Consider the following 20,863-nt stretch of genomic DNA (forward strand, 5'->3'; position numbering starts at 1 on the left):
ATAAACATTCTTATGCTGAGTATACAACAAGGTGAGTATCAATTATCAGAAAATAATTTACATATCAGGTCAGATTCATAATCGGCAACATAAAGAGCAAACATATTTAAAGGTCGGAGGTGATGCGACGTAGTAAGAACCATGTTGTTGAATCAAATAAAGATAGCACATGTTGTTGTTGGGAAGAATCCAAAGATTCTATAAATGGGCCCCATTTTTTATAGAAGCATATAACATTACATTCAACATTGGGTAGAGTGGATTGGAAGTCTATATATAAGGTATAAATAAGGCGTTAACGTAGAGTGTCAGGCCTGGGGGGAGATTTGACATTCCAATTAGTAAGGATCAACTTTTTCCCCAAGGTTAGAATAATATATACAGGTAGTAATTGCATAAGCTGTTTGCATTGTGATGGGATATCCCAATCCGAGAAAATCAATCCAAGCATTGCCTTGCAATTCAACTTTAGTTTAAGATGAAATGTTGAGTTAATAAACCATAAGACTTTGTACCAGAATTTTTTAATCTTGGGGCAGTTCCAGAAACAGTGTAAGAAAAGACCATTCCACACTTTAGACAATGACCAGATTCAGCAGGAACCATATGTTTTCGTTGGCCAGGTGTGATGTAGTCTCTATGTGTGAATTTAATATGTGTCTCCTGAAGCTGTGTCGAGTGGAGCACTTTGAGGATAGCAGAGAAATTATCTGTCAGTAGTTTGTGTGATATAGGGGAGAGGTTATCCATCTTCCAGGCCTTAACAGTCGATGCCCAAAGCTTTGATTCAAATCCAGAGAGGATGTCCCAATATAAATAAGGTTCTGTAAGGGGAAAGTGAGACTAAAGCAACAGTTTGCATAAAAGGGTCAGCGCCAAGGGTCGGATCATATGGTGGGGGTAAAGAGAGGACATAATGTAATAACTGCAAGTACATAAAAAAGTCTGAACGCGGGATCTGATATTTATTAATTAAGTCAGAAAAGGACAATAGTACACCCCCAGGATCAAACACGTCCTTGATTAGTGCAATGCCTTTATGTCACCATTGAAAGAACCTCACATTGTCTAAAGCTGCTGGGAAACAGGGGTTACCCCAAAAGGGGATAAATTTAGAATGAGCCGGGTTTCTCCTAAGTGATTTGTTTACAGACCACCATGCTAAATAGGTATCCCAAAAGAGAGGGTTAGTACGAATAGACATAGGAAGAGCAGATTTAGGGGTATGTAGGAGAGCACGAAGATCATAAGGAGCGCAGAGATTTTGTTCCAAAGTAAAGTTAGAATAGGTAGAGTGAGAAAGAAACCAGTCAAAAATATACCTAAATGCTACAGCCTTGGTTAACGCAGATATATCAGGCATAGACAGGCCACCCGCACTTTTGCGAAGTTTAAGTTTGGCCAGGGCCACACGAGGTTTCTTGCCTGACCATAGAAATTTGGTAAAAAGTTTCTCACAGTGTCTGATGTCTGGTTTCGTCAAAGCGTATGGTAGCATCTGGATAAGATAGGAAAGTTTGGGGAAAATAATACTTTTTAGTAAAACATAGTCCCCATAAGGGACATGGGTAGAGATGTCCATGTTTCTAATTGTGTTGCAATGGCCTGTAAAACAGGAGTGAAATTAAGAGCATAAATATTGGACAAAGAGGGCGAAATATATATGCCCAAATATTTTAACCTGGACTTATGGTGCTTGAATATAGACAGGACAGGAGAGGAGGGAGAGAAGTGAGAAGAGCAGATGCAGAAGAGGATAATGGGAGGAGCTCAGACTTGTCATAATTGATTTTAAAACCTGAAAAGAGGCCAAAAGAATTAATGGAGTGTAGAATGGCTGAGATGGAGATGAAAGGGTCAGAAAGGAACATCAACATGTCATCCACAAATAACGCCAATTTGAGGGAATGATGAGCAACACGTATGCCTTGAAAATCAGGAAGGCTGCGGAGAGCAATCGCTAATGGTTCAATGGCCAATGCAAATGAAACGGGGGTAAGGGGGCATCCCTGTCTGGTGCCTCTCCTTGGAAGTATAGGGGCTGACAAGTATCCATTACATATAATTAGGGAATTCATATATAGTGTACGTATAAGAGAGATTAATTGACAAGGAAAATAAAATTTATTAAGGGTAGTGAGTAAGTGTTCCCAGGAAACCAAATCGAATGCTTTCTCAGCGTCGAGTGATAATAAAAAGGAAGCTGTAGTATCTAAAGAGGAGCTCATCCAATGGGAAGCTGCAATAACCTTGCGAATGTTAGCCGAGGAATATCTACCAACCACGAAGCCTGTCTGGTCCGAATTAATCACCCCGGTATCAGAAATTTAATCCTATCTGCCAGAAGTTTAGTGAATAATTTTTAGTCTACATTGAGTAGAGATATTGGCTTGTAAGAGCCAAGTAAGTGGGGGTTCCTGCCTGGTTTTAGGCAGCAGATGGATAATAGCATCATTAAAATATTGAGGCATAGAAGGAGCAGTAAGTAGGGCGTTAAAAACTAATACTAATGGGTCTACGAGTCTTGAGAGTAGTATTCTATAATACTCTCCCGAGAATCCATCTGGACCAGGAGACTTCACGGGTTTTAGCTGTTTGATGGTGGCTTCAATTTCCTGAGGTGTGAATGGTGCACATATAGTGGCATGAGAGTCAGTAGGTATGGAAGGGACATCAATTGACTCCCAGAAAGAAAGCTCACCGGCAGGGCCGGTTCAAGGGCGCAGAGCGCCCCGGGCAGGAAAGGGGCGTGGCCTAATACAGGGGGCGTGGTGAGTCACGCCCCCTGTACATTGAAAGCGCCGCTTGAATGCTGAGCGGTGCGCGATGACGTCATCGCGCACCGCACAGCAAAAGGTCCTCTCCACGAAGAGAAACTAGACGCTATGCGTCTAGTTCCCTTCGTGGAGAGGACCTTTGCTGTGCGGTGCGCGATGACGTCATCGCGCACCGCTCAGCAGTTACTCTCCACGAAGGGAAACTAGACGCATAGCGTCTAGTTCCCTTCACAGGAGACGCCGAGGACGGGGACGGCAGCGGGCAGCGGAGGCGGACGGGGGACACAGCGGGCAGCAGTGGCGGATCTTGCCACGGTGCGGCGCCCTCCGGATGGCGCCAGCGCCCTCCGGAAGGCGGCGCCCCGGGCAAAAGTCCTGCTTGCCCGTGGCAAGAACCGCCACTGCTCACCGGAAGTATCTCTGGGTGGTTGGGTATAAATATCGGTATAGAAATTTTGAAATATGGAGGCAATATCTTTACCAGTGAAGGCATAGGTGTTATCAGGACGCTGGATAGAGTGTATAAGAGATGAGGGTGTGGAGGATTTCATTAAGTTGGAGAGTAGTCGGCCAGTTTTGTTACCGAACTTATAAAAACTATGATCTTTATAAAAAGAATGTTTATCACCCATAGAAGCAAGGAGGCAATCAAATTTGTGCTTAGCTAAAACAAAACCAGATTTGTTACCCAGAGTCGGGGAGGTCTTATAGATTTGGTAGGCTGCTGTTAATTGAGACTGGAGAAGTTTATATTCGGAGGCACGTTCTTTTTTAGTCTGTGAGACATATTGAATTATACAACCCCTAATCACAGCCTTATATGTTTGCCAAAAGAGAATAGGGTCCGAATCCATAGTGGAGAGATTATCAAGTCTGAACTCCTCCCAATACGCATCAAGCTTGCTGTGGAAGACCAAGAAAGAAGCGAAATAAGAAGGGAAGTGCCAGAGTTTATAGGAGCCCATATCTAAAGAAGAAGAAAAGGATACCCAGATAAGAGAATGGTCAGAAAGAAACATTGGCTCAATGTTAGCATAAATTATATTAGAAAAGAGACGGTCAGATAAAAGAATATAATCAATTCGAGAGAGTGATCCATGAGCGGCAGATTAACATGTGAAGTCCCTATCAATAGGGTGAAGAGCTCTCCAGGCATCAGTTAGCATCAATTTGTCACGATCCGGGTATCTGGACGCCATTACTTACCCTTCAGATGCCTCCTAAGGCTGGCTCAGCGTTCCAGGACCGGATCCCGCTGTTCCTGAGTTTCCACATGCAGAATGTCAGAGTGGTGATTTCATCAGCCGCGGCCTCCGCTGTGCCCGCGTGGTTAAATGTGCGCTTGTCAGTCTGGCGTCTCCTGTCTCCTGTGGCCGGCGTAGCCATTACTGTTTCAATTCTCACATGGATTACAAACCAAACTTCCCTCCAAGTGTCTGCATGGGCGCAGCCATCTTGGATTTTGTCATCTGATCATTTCCACCAATCTGCTGTCTGTATTGTTGATTTGCATAATTGCCTAGTCAACCCCTTCCTTGCTGCAGGTATAAGTAAGCTGTGCCTGAGCAAGGAAGGCGTCAGTGCTTTGGTTGTCTAACCTAGTTCCAGTTTGTCTCTCTCCTGTGGTTGTCTTCCAGGTTCCAGCTCCTGTCTCCAGACTTCTGCTATAGAGACCCGCACCAGCATTCCATCTGCGGTGTAGCCTGACTCTCCGATCCATTCTGGACTCACCTGTTTTCTCAAACAATCACCTGCTTCCAGCCCAGCTTCCAGCAGTGTACAGCTTCTCTTAAAGGGCCGGTGTCCTTTCTGCAGTTTACCACTCTCCACCGGTATTATTATTTCACCGCTCTCAAACAATCACCTGCTTCCAGCCCAGCTTCCAGCAGTGTACAGCTTCTCTTAAAGGGCCGGTGTCCTTTCTGCAGTTTACCACTCTCCACCGGTATTATTATTTCACCGCTCTCAAACTCCAAACTTCATTATTATTTCATCGCTCTCAAGTTCGTTTATTATTTAACTGGTCCCAGCCAGTATCCACTCCGTACCAACAACAGTCTGGTTCCAGCCAGTATCCTCAGCAGCCGTTTTATCTTCAACAGCCCAGCCTTTCCTGGAACACCGGCTGGTACGATCCTGGGTTCTCTCCATTGCTACAGTCAGGCCTGGTAAGGACTTTCCAACTAGAAGATTATAAGAACTGTCTCACACTACCAGTGCCTGTGGCCCTTGCCACCCTGTAGTACCCAGGAATTGTATTTATCCTCTGTTGACTTTTATGTTTCCTTTTACTGCTGCTGTGTTACGGAGTTTGTCATAATAAACATCATTGACTTTTATCCTGGTTGTCGTGGTCACGCCTTCGGGCAGTTATTCTACATGTTACTTACATGTCTAGGGGTCTGATACAACCTCCCAGGTTCCGTTACATCTCAGCCCCTACAACTGAGGCTGCCTCCCGTCAGCTCAGGCCCTCAGTTGTGACAGTAAGCACTGACCAAATGAATCCAGCCGGAGACCAGGATCAAGCGACCAGGCCGATGCAAGAACTGGCAGCCCGACTTGAACATCAGGAGGCTGCACAGGGCCACATCATCCGCTGTCTCCAGGATCTCTTTACACGGCTGGATGGGATTCAAACGACCCTCCGTGGACCTGGCACGTCCGGTGCGTCCACTACAGTGACACCAGCTGTAACCCCACCCACCTTACCCATTTCCAGTCCACATCTTCATCTTCCAACGCCAGCAAAATTTGATGGATCTCCAAGGTTCTGCAGGGGATTTCTCAATCAATGTGAAATCCACTTTGAGCTTCTACCTGGCAATTTCTTCAGTGACCGTACCAAAATTGCCTATATCATCTCCCTTCTCAGTGGCTCAGCCCTTGACTGGGCATCACCTTTATGGGAGAAGTCTGATCCCCTGCTATCCTCCTATACTGACTTTGTAGCTACATTCAGGCACATCTTCGACGAGCCAGGCCGGATAACATCTGCTTCATCTGAGATTCTCCGTTTACGCCAGGGAACACGTACTGTGGGACAGTATCTTATACAGTTTAAAATCCTGGCATCCGAACTGGCATGGAACGACGAGGCCCTGTATGCTGCATTCTGGCATGGCTTATCAGAACGCATCAAGGATGAGTTAGCTACCAGAGACTTGCCCTCTAAGTTGGATGAGCTAATTTCTCTTTGCACGAAGGTTGATCTACGTTTCAGAGAGAGAGCAACCGAGCGAGGAAGATCATCTACTCCTAAATCTTCTGCTCCTCCTCCTCGTCAACCATCTCCATCCAAGGATGAGCCTATGCAAATTAGTCGTTCCCGTCTAACTCCCGCTGAGCGCCGAAGACGTCTCTCTGAGTCTCTCTGTCTCTACTGTGCAGCTCCGTCGCACACTATCAATGCCTGTCCCAAACGTCCGGGAAACTCCAGATCCTAGCTCGCCAAGGAGAGGGCCGGCTAGGAGTAATGATCTCCTCTCCATCTCCTCATGACTGTAACCTCCCAGTGTCGCTCCAAATTGCTCAACGTTACAGGAACGTCATTGCCCTCCTTGATTCCGGAGCAGCTGGGAATTTCATAACCGAAGCTTATGTTAAACGGTGGTCCCTACCCACCGAGAGACTGTCCTCGTCCATCTCTTTGACTGCCGTGGATGGCAGCAAGATTTTTGACGCAGTCATTTCCTTAAGGACTCTTCCAGTTCGTCTGAGAGTGGGAGTTCTTCATTCTGAGTATATTTCTTTTTTAGTGATTCCAAGAGCCACACATCCAGTGGTTTTAGGCCTTCCATGGCTCCGTCTCCACAACCCATCAATTGACTGGACGACTACGCAAATACTGGCATGGGGTCCCTCCTGTGCTGAGACTTGTTTAGCCAAAGTTCTTCCTGTTTGTTCTTCCTTCCCCAGGTCATCTGATGTTCCGCCTCCTCCATATCAAGACTTCACGGACGTGTTCAGTAAAGCCTCTGCTGATATCCTTCCTCCTCATAGAGAATGGGACTGCCCAATCGATCTCATTCCAGGGAAGGTTCCACCGCGAGGCCGAACTTATCCGTTGTCTCTGCCTGAGACATACTCCATGGAAGAGTACATCAAAGAGAACCTGGCGAAGGGTTTCATCCGACCATCTTCTTCTCCAGCCGGCGCAGGCTTCTTCTTCGTTAAGAAGAAAGACGGTGGTCTGCGTCCGTGCATCGACTACAGAGGTCTGAACGACATTACCGTCAAGAACCGATACCCTTTACCCCTGATTACCGAGCTCTTTGATAGAGTTAGTGGTGCAACCATTTTCACAAAGCTGGACTTGAGGGGTGCCTACAATCTCATCCGAATCCATGAGGGTGACGAGTGGAAGACCGCCTTTAACACCCGTGACGGACATTATGAGTACCTCGTCATGCCCTTCGGATTGAGCAACGCTCCAGCAGTCTTCCAGCACTTCGTGAATGAGATTTTCAGGGACATCTTGTACCGCCATGTCGTGGTTTATCTAGACGACATCCTCATCTTTGCTAATAATCTCGAAGATCATCGTTTCTGGGTAAAAGAGGTTCTTTCCCGTCTCCGTGTCAATCACCTCTATTGTAAATTGGAGAAGTGTGTGTTTGAAGTTAAAACCATTCCGTTTCTAGGTTACATTGTGTCCGGTTCCGGACTAGAGATGGATCCTGAGAAACTCCAAGCAATCCAGAATTGGCCTATACCCTTAAGCCTCAAAGGGGTCCAGAGGTTCTTAGGGTTCGCCAATTATTATAGAAAATTTATACAAGACTTTTCCACCATTGTGGCGCCTATCACTGCATTAACCAAGAAAGGTGCTAATCCGTCCAAGTGGTCCGAGGAAGCTACACAGGCCTTTCACCTTCTGAAGCAACGGTTCATCTCTGCACCAGTTCTGAAACAGCCCGACACCGACTCTCCTTTTATCTTAGAGGTAGATGCCTCCTCCGTTGGAGTAGGAGCAGTGTTATCCCAGAGGGCCAAAGATGGACATCTACATCCTTGCAGTTTCTTCTCCCGGAAGTTCTCCCCAGCTGAGCGCAACTATGCCATTGGCGATCAGGAGTTGCTAGCCATCAAGTTCGCTCTGGAGGAGTGGAGATACCTGTTGGAGGGAGCTTCCCACTCAATCACCATACTTACCGACCACAAAAATCTTTTATATCTCAAAGGCGCACAATGTCTGAATCCTCGTCAGGCCAGATGGGCACTTTTCTTCTCTAGGTTTGACTTTAAACTCCAGTTCTGTCCGGGTTCTCAGAATCGTAAGGCCGATGCCCTTTCCCGCTCATGGGAGCAAGAAAATGAGTCCGAGTCTGCAGACAAGCATCCTATTATTAATCCGTTGGCATTCTCCACGGTAGGGATGGACTCTACGCCTCCACCAGGGAAAAGTTTTGTTAAGCCAGTTCTAAGGAAGAAGCTCATGCATTGGGCCCATGCTTCCCGTTTTGCTGGACATACAGGCATTCAGAAAACCCTTGAATTTATTTCTAGGTCCTACTGGTGGCCAACTCTGAAGAAGGACGTTATGGAATTTATTGCCTCCTGCCCAAAGTGTGCCCAACACAAAGTCTCCCGCCAGTCGCCTGCGGGGCAACTGGTTCCATTATCTGTTCCCCGTCGACCATGGACCCATTTGTCGATGGACTTTGTTTCCGATCTACCTATCTGCAACAAGTTTAATACCATCTGGGTGGTAGTTGACCGGTTCACCAAGATGGCACATTTCATCCCTCTCACCGGTCTTCCGTCAGCTTCCAAGTTGGCTCAAGTGTTTATACAAGAGATCTTCCGACTTCACGGTCTTCCTGAAGAGATCATCTCGGATCGTGGAGTACAATTTGTAGCCAAATTTTGGCGAAGTTTGTGTCAAGCCCTCCAAGTCAAGTTAAAGTTTTCCACGGCTTACCATCCTCAGACCAATGGTCAAACCGAGAGGGTGAATCAGGACTTGGAGGCCTTCCTCCGTATATATATGTGTCTTCCTCTCAAGATGACTGGGTTCAACTCCTTCCTTGGGCCGAGTTCAGCCACAACAATCAATACCATTCCTCATCTTCTTCTACACCATTCTTCATTAATTATGGATTCCACCCTAAAGTCCCAGAATTCCAACCGCTTCCCGCAACTTCTGTTCCAGCAGTGGATGTCACCTTGCGTCAGTTTTCAAATAACTGGAGGAATGTCCTGCTTAAAGCCTCATTCAGGTATAAGAAGTTTGCCGATAGGAAGCGTAGAGCGGTTCCTGCTCTCAAGGTGGGTGATCGTGTGTGGTTGTCCACGAAGAATTTGAGGTTGAGAGTTCCCAGCATGAAATTTGCACCTCGCTACATCGGACCCTTCAAGATTGAACAAGTCATCAATCCTGTTGCCTACAGGTTACAGTTACCATCCTTCTTGAAAATACCCAGGACATTTCATGTTTCTTTGTTGAAACCGCTGATCCTGAATCGGTTTCATTCCGCACTTCCTCCAGCTCCCAAAGTTCAGACTCAACGGGGAGTCGAGTACGAGGTGGCCAAGATTTTGGACTCACGTTTCCGTTACGGTCAGTTACAATACCTCATTGACTGGAAGGGCTATGGTCCTGAAGAACGCTCTTGGACCAATGCCTCAGACGTCCATGCTCCTGCCTTGGTCCGAAATTTCCACGCAAAGTTTCCTTTAAAGCCTAAGAAGTGTCCTGGGGCCACTCCTAAAGGGGAAGGTGCTGTCACGATCCGGGTATCTGGACGCCATTACTTACCCTTCAGATGCCTCCTAAGGCTGGCTCAGCGTTCCAGGACCGGATCCCGCTGTTCCTGAGTTTCCACATGCAGAATGTCAGAGTGGTGATTTCATCAGCTGCGGCCTCCGCTGTGCCCGCGTGGTTAAATGTGCGCTTGTTAGTCTGGCGTCTACTGTCTCCTGTGGCCGGCGTCGCCATTACTGTTTCAATTCTCACATGGATTACAAACCAAACTTCCCTCCAAGTGTCTGCATGGGCGCAGCCATCTTGGATTTTGTCATCTGATCATTTCCACCAATCTGCTGTCTGTATTGTTGATTTGCATAATTGCCTAGCCAACCCCTTCCTTGCTGCAGGTATAAGTAAGCTGTGCCTGAGCAAGGAAGGCGTCAGTGCTTTGGTTGTCTAACCTAGTTCCAGTTTGTCTCTCTCCTGTGGTTGTCTTCCAGGTTCCAGCTCCTGTCTCCAGACTTCTGCTATAGAGACCCGCACCAGCATTCCATCTGCGGTGTAGCCTGACTCTCCGATCCATTCTGGACTCACCTGTTTTCTCAAACAATCACCTGCTTCCAGCCCAGCTTCCAGCAGTGTACAGCTTCTCTTAAAGGGCCGGTGTCCTTTCTGCAGTTTACCACTCTCCACCGGTATTATTATTTCACCGCTCTCAAACAATCACCTGCTTCCAGCCCAGCTTCCAGCAGTGTACAGCTTCTCTTAAAGGGCCGGTGTCCTTTCTGCAGTTTACCACTCTCCACCGGTATTATTATTTCACCGCTCTCAAACTCCAAACTTCATTATTATTTCATCGCTCTCAAGTTCGTTTATTATTTAACTGGTCCCAGCCAGTATCCACTCCGTACCAACAACAGTCTGGTTCCAGCCAGTATCCTCAGCAGCCGTTTTATCTTCAACAGCCCAGCCTTTCCTGGAACACCGGCTGGTACGATCCTGGGCTCTCTCCATTGCTACAGTCAGGCCTGGTAAGGACTTTCCAACTAGAAGATTATAAGAACTGTCTCACACTACCAGTGCCTGTGGCCCTTGACACCCTGTAGTACTCAGGAATTGTATTTATCCTCTGTTGACTTTTATGTTTCCTTTTACTGCTGCTGTGTTACGGAGTTTGTCATAATAAACATCATTGACTTTTATCCTGGTTGTCGTGGTCACGCCTTCGGGCAGTTATTCTACATGTTACTTACATGTCTAGGGGTCTGATACAACCTCCCAGGTTCCGTTACATCTCAGCCCCTACAACTGAGGCTGCCTCCCGTCAGCTCAGGCCCTCAGTTGTGACACAATTCTTGTGATAGAAAAGGGACGCCAATCTTAGGGAGAGGTCTTCTACATGCAGTAGAATTAGAGTCCATAAATGAAGCGGAAACCACATTAAAGTCGCCCTTTAAAAGTAAATAACTGGGCATAAAAGTGTTCAGTTTGCGTAGTATCATGCGGAAAAATGTAGCCTGATGAGAGTTAGGGGCATAGACGTTACAAAAAGTATACTGAGAGTTAAAGAGGGAGAGAGTAACCAGTACATATCTACCTTCAGGGTCAATATCAGTATGAGATATTTCTATAGGGAGTCGTTTTTTAGCCAGCAAAGCGACCCCCCTGGCTTTGCAAGAATAGGGGGCAGTTGCAAGAACTGTCCATCCCAGGGTAGCAAATTTCAGTGTTTCTGAGAGTGTTAAGTGTGTCTCTTGTAATAGTATTAAATCTAAATGTTGTTTGTTTAAATAGAGGAGTAGTTTCTTACGCTTGATCAGGGAGTGGATACCTCCCACATTCCAAGAGCCCACCTTAATCGATGCCATACATTAGAAAGAACAAATAATAAACAGATGACACAGACTCCGCAAACAGTATCATTGAGAAACAACGGGAAAGTGGGAGGAGGAAGGGGGAAAGAAGAAGAGAAAAAAAGAGGAGTACAAGTAGTACTCCAACAACAACTGGAAGAAAAATAACTTCACAATTCAGGTAATTGAGATAAAACATGGGGCAAGTTTGTCAGAAAGGCGAAGCTCCCAGCCAAAACTGCCCCATTTAAAGAACAGAGGATGAAAACTTAACCGACAACCCTAACACATATAATCAAAAAAAGAAGTACTGCCACATCAATAATGAACAAGAATATAAGGAAGGGGTAGCAATATTATCATGGGGTTGAAAAGAAAACAAGGGACACAGTAAAACATTTCGTGGGGATAAAGAGAGTGAGTACAGCAAAATAACCAAAGAAGGAAAGGGTAGAGACAAAAAGACAAATGGAAAACTGATAAATCACCACCAGTATGAATAATCTAACAGAGACATCAGCAATATAGTGACAATAAGGCTGAAAAAAGTCTATATATATTGATTCCAGAAGAGGTGCAAGAACATAATAGACAGATACCAAGGACATCCTACAAATGCAAGGGAATAACCTCAAGTGTCGGCTTCCGCCGAAGGGTGTGACTGCTCTCTCACATAAGCCGCTGCATCTTCAGCTGAAGTAAAATCTTTGAAGGTCATGCCATCGAAGATTCTTAGACAAGCCGGATAAAGCAAGGAAAATTTCCTCCCATCCTGGACCAGTTGGGAACACACCGGGGTGAAGGTTTTACGGAGTCGCGTCAGTTCAGGGGAATAATTCTGAAAAATAAGAAGTTTGTTGCCATTCCACGTAAGATCTCTCCCCCTTCTAGAAGCGGACCAGATAGTTTCCTTGTGGATAAAATTCAGGCATCTGAACAAAACAGCCCTGGGCCTAGAAGAAGAAGAGTCACGCATCTGTTCTGTCTGATGGGCCCGCTCAATTACAAGGTCAGAACAAGTATCTTGGATATCAAGTAGTTCATGAAGGGTCTGCTTCAAAAAATGGTATAGGGCCGGCCCTTTAACCACTTGCCTGGCATGGTTGCATCAGAGGCGACCATGCCTGCAAGTGCTCTATCTGACCTGGTCGCACAGGATGCGACCAGTCAGATAGTGTTAGCAGTGGCAGGGAAGGGAAACTTCTCCATATCGTCTAATTTAGCCCATACTTGCGTGTCAGATTGTTTCAGCTGAGCAGTGAGGTCTTGTAGGGAGGAAATGGCTTGAAAATTTTCCCTGGCAGTGTGTTCCACCACCAAGACTCTCTTGGCCAATTGTTTGCATTGGCTCTTAATGTCCGTGACTGCTTGTTGGAGTGCAGCAGCATGAAGTGCAGCTTGTTCCTTTAGCATAGGCTGCACTGTTTCCCTCACAGCTTGTACCACATCAGCATATGTAAGAGAGGAAGGGGGGGGGGGGGTGGGGGGAAGGGGGGGGGGGTTATGATTTGCTGGAGTGGTGGTTGCAGTGGGTTGTTGAATCAAAGAAGAAGCAGTAGAAGGCAACAACAATTGAGGGAGGCTGATAGAAGGATTGTCCATGTCCGCAGCCGTCCCTGCATAGGGATGTTTTCCAGGCATTGTGCCTGATAAGTATTTGTCCATGGAGGGACACGGAAGCACAAAATAGTAAGTCCTGGCCTGAAAAGTAACTAAGTATAGCCAAAAGCTTGTGGGGAAGCGTGGAGTTTACCCCAGTGATAGGGGGCAATAGTAGGGGCAACAGGTAATGGAGATATCTCCCAGCCCACCAGAAACCAGTTATAAAAGTTTACCACAGGGCGCAGAATGGCACTATTTATGTTTTTGCTGCTGTCAGCTGAAGAGCCCGTAGCACATCTCACTGCTGTGATCCTGTTCCTGAAGCTGTAAATGGAGGCAAGGGGCAAGCAGCCAGGAGATTGGTCGAGAACAAGATCCTTGTGAAGAATCAGACAGAGCCCGGGTGTCTTGGCCCATGGAGCCTGAGTTGGTGATGTCAGCACCCCGATGCAGCCAGCTGGGTAAGGGAGATTATATCCCGGAGCCGTGTATATGAGACAGTGGGGCTGGCAGCGCTGGCGTTCCTGTGGAAACAAGTGCTGGAGAGGAGATGAGGAGACGTTCCCCCGTATAGCCGGCAGTCAGGGTCCGGGCACAGTGGGCGGGATGGCTCGTGGAGCGGGTGACGCAGGAGGCTGAAAAGTCACCTGTATCGTGTCCAGGAGCCGCCGCTGAAGAGTGAAGGGTCGGCAGGTTAGTAGGTGGGCCAGGAGGGGCCCTAGCAGGGTAAAACAGGGGGTCAGCACTGGAGCTGATGTGAGAGGCACCTCACATCAACCGAGCCGAAACCAGAGGTGATATATAAATTATTTATGTTTGTATGCATTGTATTGTACATTAAATCATGTAATGCTTTTTATACCTTTTTCCTTATAGATTGTAAGCTTGTGAGCCAGGCCTTCCTACATCTTATGTCTTTCTGTTATGGAAGCAATTAAAATACCGCTAGTCAGGATCCCCGCAGTCACAATGCTGACACCGGAATCCTGACTAGAGGTGAAATGCTGCCGCCAGAATACTGGTGTCACAGTTTATTCTCCCTCTGTGGGAGTCCACGATACTCAAAGAAGGAGAATAGAACCTCTGGCAAGCGCAGTGAGCCACCGTGCCCGCAGCATGGCAAGTGCAGTGAGCCCACAAGGGGCATTCTATCGCATGGCCCGCTGCCAGCATTACGGCATACAGGATCCCACTGTCGGGATCATGACAGCCAGGATCCTGTCCACCAGCATTTCATGCTAATCCCATCTGTTATTACCCAGTTTTGTTCTATTAATTTTGTTCCTATTGTAAAGCACGATGGAATATGTTGCAGTATATAAGAAACTGTTAATAAAGTAATAATAAATAAATATACCATTGGAGATAAATTTTGGAATTAAAGGCGAGCTGTAATAGCGTCCTAGATTTCCGGATGTGCGGAATGCTAGCCAATCTCAGATGTCTTTTTAAAGCAGCAATTATTTACAGGGCATGTCTGCTTTAAAAAAAAGTCACAGATTGTCCGGCATCCCGTCCCTCTGTCAATTTTAAATGCTATTCACCCACAGTTGAATTCCCCACTAGCTTGTATTGTTCATTGATTTATTTATTGAATATGATTTTGTTTTTTTTTATTTTTGTTTTAGTATTTATAAATGCATTTTTAATATATCAATGTGAGTTGTTTATGTCACATTGATGCTGATCATATTCTTTGTAAATTTAAGTTACAGTAGTTTAAGTGAAGTAAGCCTTTAGTTTCTCTACTGTCCTCTAAAGCTTTTAGTTCTGGTGACCCTAAATCTAAATCAGTTTTCATCTAAACAGAAATCTTAAAATCCTTACGCCACTGAGTGGAGGCACTATAGTGTGGCATAATGTGTACTGGCAGCCCTACAATGTGACATACAGTAATGTGAACTAGGGCCCTACTCATGGCATAATAGTACCTAGGGCACTATTATGGGACATAGTAGTAACTAGGGCACTACTATGAGGCATAACATTAACATCTGCTGCTGAGAGGTGTTTCTCTAGAAGAGATGGGACAGGGGTTCTTTCAAAATGTTTCTATGGGGTACACAAAGTTCTGGATAAACCCTTGCTGCAGTAAATTGTATTGCATTTATACATGAGACTAACGTGGAGTTCTATTTGAAGAGAACACTTTGTACAAATGAGCTTACCTGCAAAACAGGTTCTTTCATTTCCTTTATTATAAAACAAAAGGTGTATCTGAATATCTATCTAGCTGCTAATAGGTCAAGTGTTTTCCTTTTCTAGGACTATTAACAGGCTACTTTTGTACTACTTCTGCATAATACTGTGTATATGTATTACATTTCTCTTCTGTTCATTCACTTTGTACTGTATATTGTTAATTGATAAAAAAATAAACTATTAACACTTCTATTTTAGATACCATTCTTACTTTGTAACATTTTTTCCACACCTGCCTAAAACTTACACAGAGTACTGTATGTATATATATATATATATATATATATATTTACCAGTTCCAGTAGATAGCACTCATTGGACTTCGCATAATGAGTGTACATGAACACGAGTTTCCTTTAGCTTTTTTTTTTTCCTTAAGCAAACTTTCAGGCTTTAATGCCCTTCGTCAGGCAACATGTACAAACAAAAAGACAGAGAAGTGCTCACCTTAAATAACCCTTTCCACAGACTTCAGATGCGGGAAAGGAAACTCGTGTTCATGTACCCTCAGTATGCGAAGTCCAATAAGTGCTATCTACTGGAACTGTTTTTTACCTGTATATATGCATAGCAGCAGATGTTACATGTGAAGAAGGGTGCCGGCCAGTTGGATATATTATTTATATATATATATATATATATATATATATAAAATTATTATTATTATTATTATTATTATTACTATTATTATCCTTTATTTATATGGTGCCACAAGGGATCCGCAGCGCCCATTACACAGTACATAATAAAATGAGCAAACAAGAAAACTGCACTTACAGTACATGACAAAATAGGACAGGTATAGAAAGTGCGGGGTATATATATATATATATATATAATATATAATGTACAGTAATGTATATAATGTGCGGGGTGTATATATATATATATATATATATATATATATTTATATTATATATATATATAATGTACAGTATATATATAATGTAAATTAAGGCTCAATGAGTACACATGAACACGAGTTAGGACGAAAGTTTTCAAAGATTAAAACTGAAGCGTTGACCACAGCGGATGGCGTAATGGTTAGCATTACTGCCTCACAGCACTGAGGTCATGGGCTCGATTCCCACCATGGCTCTAACTGTGTGGAGTTTGTATATTCTCCTCGTACTTGCGTGGGTTTCCTCCGGGTACTCCGGTTTCCTCCCACAATCAAAAATATACTGGTAGGTTAATTGGCTCCCTACAAAATTAACCCTAGCGTGAATGTGTGTGTACATGTGGTAGGGAATATAGATTGTAAGCTCCACTGGCGCAGGGACTGATGTGAATGGCCAAAATATTCTCTGTAAAGCTCTGCGGAATATGTGTGTGCTATATAAATAACTGGTAATAAATAAATAATAATATCTGTAACTTTGCTACATACAAGTCCTGTGAGTGCCGCCTATATTTTATCTCTGCATATTTGGCCATCCTGACATCTGTGGAAGGCACCATGGCAATATTGACTGTATACACTGGAGTGCCGGCTACAATCTGGATATAAAATATAATGTACAGTACACTCCCCTAAATTAAAGCTTAAAGAGTGCACATGAACACGAGTTTCCTTTGGCTTTTTTTTTTCCTTTAGCAAGCTTTCGTGCTTCAATGCCCTTCGTCAGGCAACGTGTAAAAACAAAAAGTCAAAGAAGTGCGCACCTTAAATAACCCCTTCCACAGACCTCAGACGCTGGACAGCTGCGGGAATGGAAACTCGTGCTCATGTACCCTCATAATGCGAAATCCGATGAGTGCTACAGTATCTACTGGAACTGGTATTTAGCTTTTAGTATGCACCGCGGCAGATGTTACATTTGAAGGAGGGTGCTGGCCATTTGGATATCTATCTATATATATATATATATATATATATTAGAGTACAAGCCCCAAAATTAAGGCTTAATGAGTACACATGAACACGAGTTTCCTTTAGTTTTTTTCCCCCCTTTAGCAAGCTTTTTGGGCTTTAATGCCCTTCGTCAGGCATGTGTACCCAACAAAAAGGCAAAAAAGTGCTCACCTTAAATAACCCCTTCCACAGACCTCAGGCGCATATAATGTACAGTGCACTCCCCTAAATTAAGGCTTGCACCAGTATCTATATATATGTATATACAAATACATACATACATACATACATACATACATACATACATACATACATACATACACTATTAACACTTCTATTTTTTGAAAGCATTCTTACTTTGCAGCATTTTTTCCAAACCTGCCTAAAACTTTTGCACAGTACAATGGGTCAATTCAGACCTGATCGCTGCTGTGTGTTTTCGCACAGCAGGCGATCAGGTCTGAACTGCACATGCATATGTACTGCAATACGTAAACGCGATGGTCCGCAGTGATGGGGAGCGCAGGGCAGCGATGGGATGGTGCTAAAAATCCCATTGCACCGGTGAACGCAAGGAGATTGACAGGAAGAGGGCATTTGTGGGTGGCAACTGACTGTTTTTGAGGAGTGTCTGGAAAAGCACAACATGGACCAGGCATTTGGAGGGAGGGATTCTGACGTCAGCTCTGGCCCCAATCATCACAGCAGCTGAGTAAGTCCTGGGCTGTGCAGAGACTGCAAAAACTTCTGTTTGTGCAGCTCTCCTGCACATGCAATCACACCCCTGCACAGTGAATTCCTCCTACCTGATTGCAAAACACGCACCCTAGCGATCAGGTCGGAATTACCCCCTATATACATTGGGGGTCATTCAGATCTGATCGTAGATGTGCTAAATTTAGCACATCTACGATCAGTTTCTCAGAAATGCGTGGGATGCCCAGCCCAGGGCTAGTCCGCCCCACATGTCTGGCTCTGCCAACCCACAAGGGTGCAAAATCATCGCACAGTGGCGATGCTTTTGCACACACTGAGTAGCTACCTGTCAGCGCAGCTCCTGTGCACTGGAAGGGCACTACTAGCTGTGTCCTGGGTTGCAGTGGCTGTGTGACGTCACACGCAGCTGCTGCAACCAGGGACGTAGATAGTGGCAGCCTGTCAGTGCGCAGGAGCTGCGCTGGCAGGTAGCTACTCAGCAGGTGCAAAAGCATCACCTCCGTTGTCCAGACCGCGCCCTGCCAACAGCGTTCTAACACCATTAGCACTCCCCCTCCTGCCCCGTGACCGCCTCTGCTTGTCAATCAGGCAGAGGCGATCGCAGCCTAGAGATGCTTTTACCATCTCACTGGGCTCCTGGGGTGCGCACGCACAGTGTCAAAGTCATGCAGTCTCAACGCGTTTTGCCCTCTTGGGGCTTCGGCCAAAACGCGATGAGACTGTATGACTTTGACTTGAAACTCATTCTGATCTGAGCTAAGCCTTTTATCATTACTATTTGATTTAACTTTATTTTCTCTAACGTCCTAGTGGATGCTGGGGACTCCGTCAGGACCATGGGGAATAGCGGCTCCGCAGGAGACAGGGCACAAAAGCAAGCTTTTAGGATCACATGGTGTGTACTGGCTCCTCCCCCTATGACCCTCCTCCAAGCCTCAGTTAGGTTTTTGTGCCCGTCCGAGTAGGGTGCAATCTAGGTGGCTCTCTTAAAGAGTTACTTAGAAAAAGTTTTTAGGTTCTTTATTTTCAGTGAGTCCTGCTGGCAACAGGCTCACTGCATCGAGGGACTTAGGGGAGAGATTTTCAACTCACCTGCGTGCAGGATGGATTGGATTCTTAGGCTACTGGACACCATTAGCTCCAGAGGGAGTCGGAACACAGGGCTCGCCCTGGGGTTCGTCCCGGAGCCGCGCCGCCGACCCCCCCTTGCAGATGCTGAAGATGAAGAGGTCCGGAACCAGGCGGCAGAAGACTTTCAGTCTTCATCAGGTAGCGCACAGCACTGCAGCTGTGCGCCATTGTTGTCAGCACACTTCTCACAGCAGTCACGGAGGGTGCAGGGCGCTGGGGGGGGGCGCCCTGGGCAGCAATGTATAATACCTGTATGGCGAAAAATACATCACATATAGCCCTTGAGGCTATATGGATGTATTTAACCCCTGCCAGATATCAAAAACTCCGGAGAAGAAGCCCGCCGAAAAGGGGGCGGGGCCTATTCTCCTCAGCACACAGCGCCATTTTCCCTCACAGAAATGCTGGTGGGAAGGCTCCCAGGCTCTCCCCTGCACTGCACTACAGAAACAGGGTTAAAACAGAGAGGGGGGGCACTGATTTGGCGATATGTACATATATTAAAATGCTATAAGGGAGGAACACTTATATAAAGGTTGTCCCTGGATAATTATAGCGTTTTGGTGTGTGCTGGCAAACTCTCCCTCTGTCTCCCCAAAGGGCTAGTGGGTCCTGTCCTCTATCAGAGCATTCCCTATGTGTGTGCTGTATGTCGGTACGTGTGTGTCGACATGTATGAGGTAAATGTTGGTGAGGAGGCGGAGCAAATTGCCTGTAATGGTGATGTCACTCTCTAGGGAGTCGACACCGGAATGGATGGCTTATTTATGGAATTACGTGATAATGTCAACACGCTGTAAGCCGGTTGACGACATGAGAGGGCCGGCGAACAAATTAGTATCTGTCCAGGCGTCTCAAACACCGTCAGGGGCTGTAAAATGCCCATTTACCTCAGTCGGTCGACACAGACCCAGACAAGGACACTGATTTCAGTGTCGACGGTGAAGAAACAAACGTATTTTCCTTTAGGGCCACACGTTAAGGGCAATGAAGGAGGTGTTACATATTTCTGATACTCCAAGTACCACAAAAAAGGGTATTATGTGTGAGGTGAAAAAACTACCTGTAGTTTTTCCTGAATCAGATAAATTATATGAAGTGTGTGATGATGCGTGGGTTTCCCCCGATAGAAAATTATTGGCGGTATACCTTTTCCCGCCAGAAGTTAAGGCGCGTTGGGAAACACCCCTCAGGGTGGATAAGGCGCTCACACGCTTATCAGAACAAGTGGCGGTACCATCTACAGATAGGACCGTACTTAAGGAGCCAGCTAATAGGAGGCTGAAAAATATCCTAAAATGTATACACACACATGCTGGTGTTATACTGTGACCAGCGATCGCCTCAGCCTGGATGTGCAGACCTGAGGTGGCTTGGTCGGATTCCCTGACTAAAAATATTGATACCCTTGACAGGGACAGTATTTTATTGACTATAGAGCATTTAAAGGATGCATTTCTATATATGCGAGATGCGCAGAGGGATATTGCACTCTGGCATCAAGAGTAAATGCGATGTCCATATCTGCAAGAAGATGTTTATGGACACGACAGTGGTCAGGTGATGCAGATTCCAAACGGCACAAAGATGTATTGCCGTATAAAGGGGAGGAGTTATTTGGGGTCGGTCCATGGGACCTGGTGGCCACGGCAACTGCTGGAAAATCCACCGTTATTTACCCTAAGTCACATCTCTGCAGAAAAAGACACCGTCTTTTCAGCCTCAGTCTTTTCGTCCCTATAAGAGTCATATCTGCCCAGGGATAGAGAAAAGGGAAGAAGACTGCAGCAGGCAGCCCATTCCCAGGAATAGAAGCCCTTCGCCGCTTCTACTAAGTTCTCAGCATGACGCTGGGACCGTACAGGACCCCTGGATCCTACAAGTAGTATCCAAGGGGTACAGATTGGAATGTCGAGGCGTTTCCCCCCTCGCAGGTTCCTGTAGTCTGCTGTACCAATGTCTCCCTCCGACAGGGAGGCAGTATTGAAAATAATTCACAAGCTGTATTCCCAGCAGGTGATAATAAAAATACCCC

At 45.7% G+C, this 20,863-nt stretch overlaps 1 protein-coding gene across 1 annotated transcript in view; it reads right to left on the reverse strand.

The window, feature by feature from the left end:
- Nucleotides 1-468: 468 nt before the first annotated feature.
- The window catches only part of LOC134965258 (uncharacterized), a 51,613-nt gene continuing 31,218 nt past the window's right edge, over nt 469-20,863 (reverse strand). Inside the window, exons 3-4 of the mRNA XM_063941752.1 lie at nt 1,381-1,605; nt 469-824 (exon numbers count right to left, since the gene is read on the reverse strand). Coding sequence (XP_063797822.1) covers nt 469-824; nt 1,381-1,605 — 581 coding nt within the window. The remainder of the gene's footprint in view (nt 825-1,380; nt 1,606-20,863) is intronic.

The sequence above is a fragment of the Pseudophryne corroboree genome, chromosome 10, assembly GCF_028390025.1.
Source record: "Pseudophryne corroboree isolate aPseCor3 chromosome 10, aPseCor3.hap2, whole genome shotgun sequence".
Lineage (NCBI taxonomy): Eukaryota > Metazoa > Chordata > Amphibia > Anura > Myobatrachidae > Pseudophryne > Pseudophryne corroboree.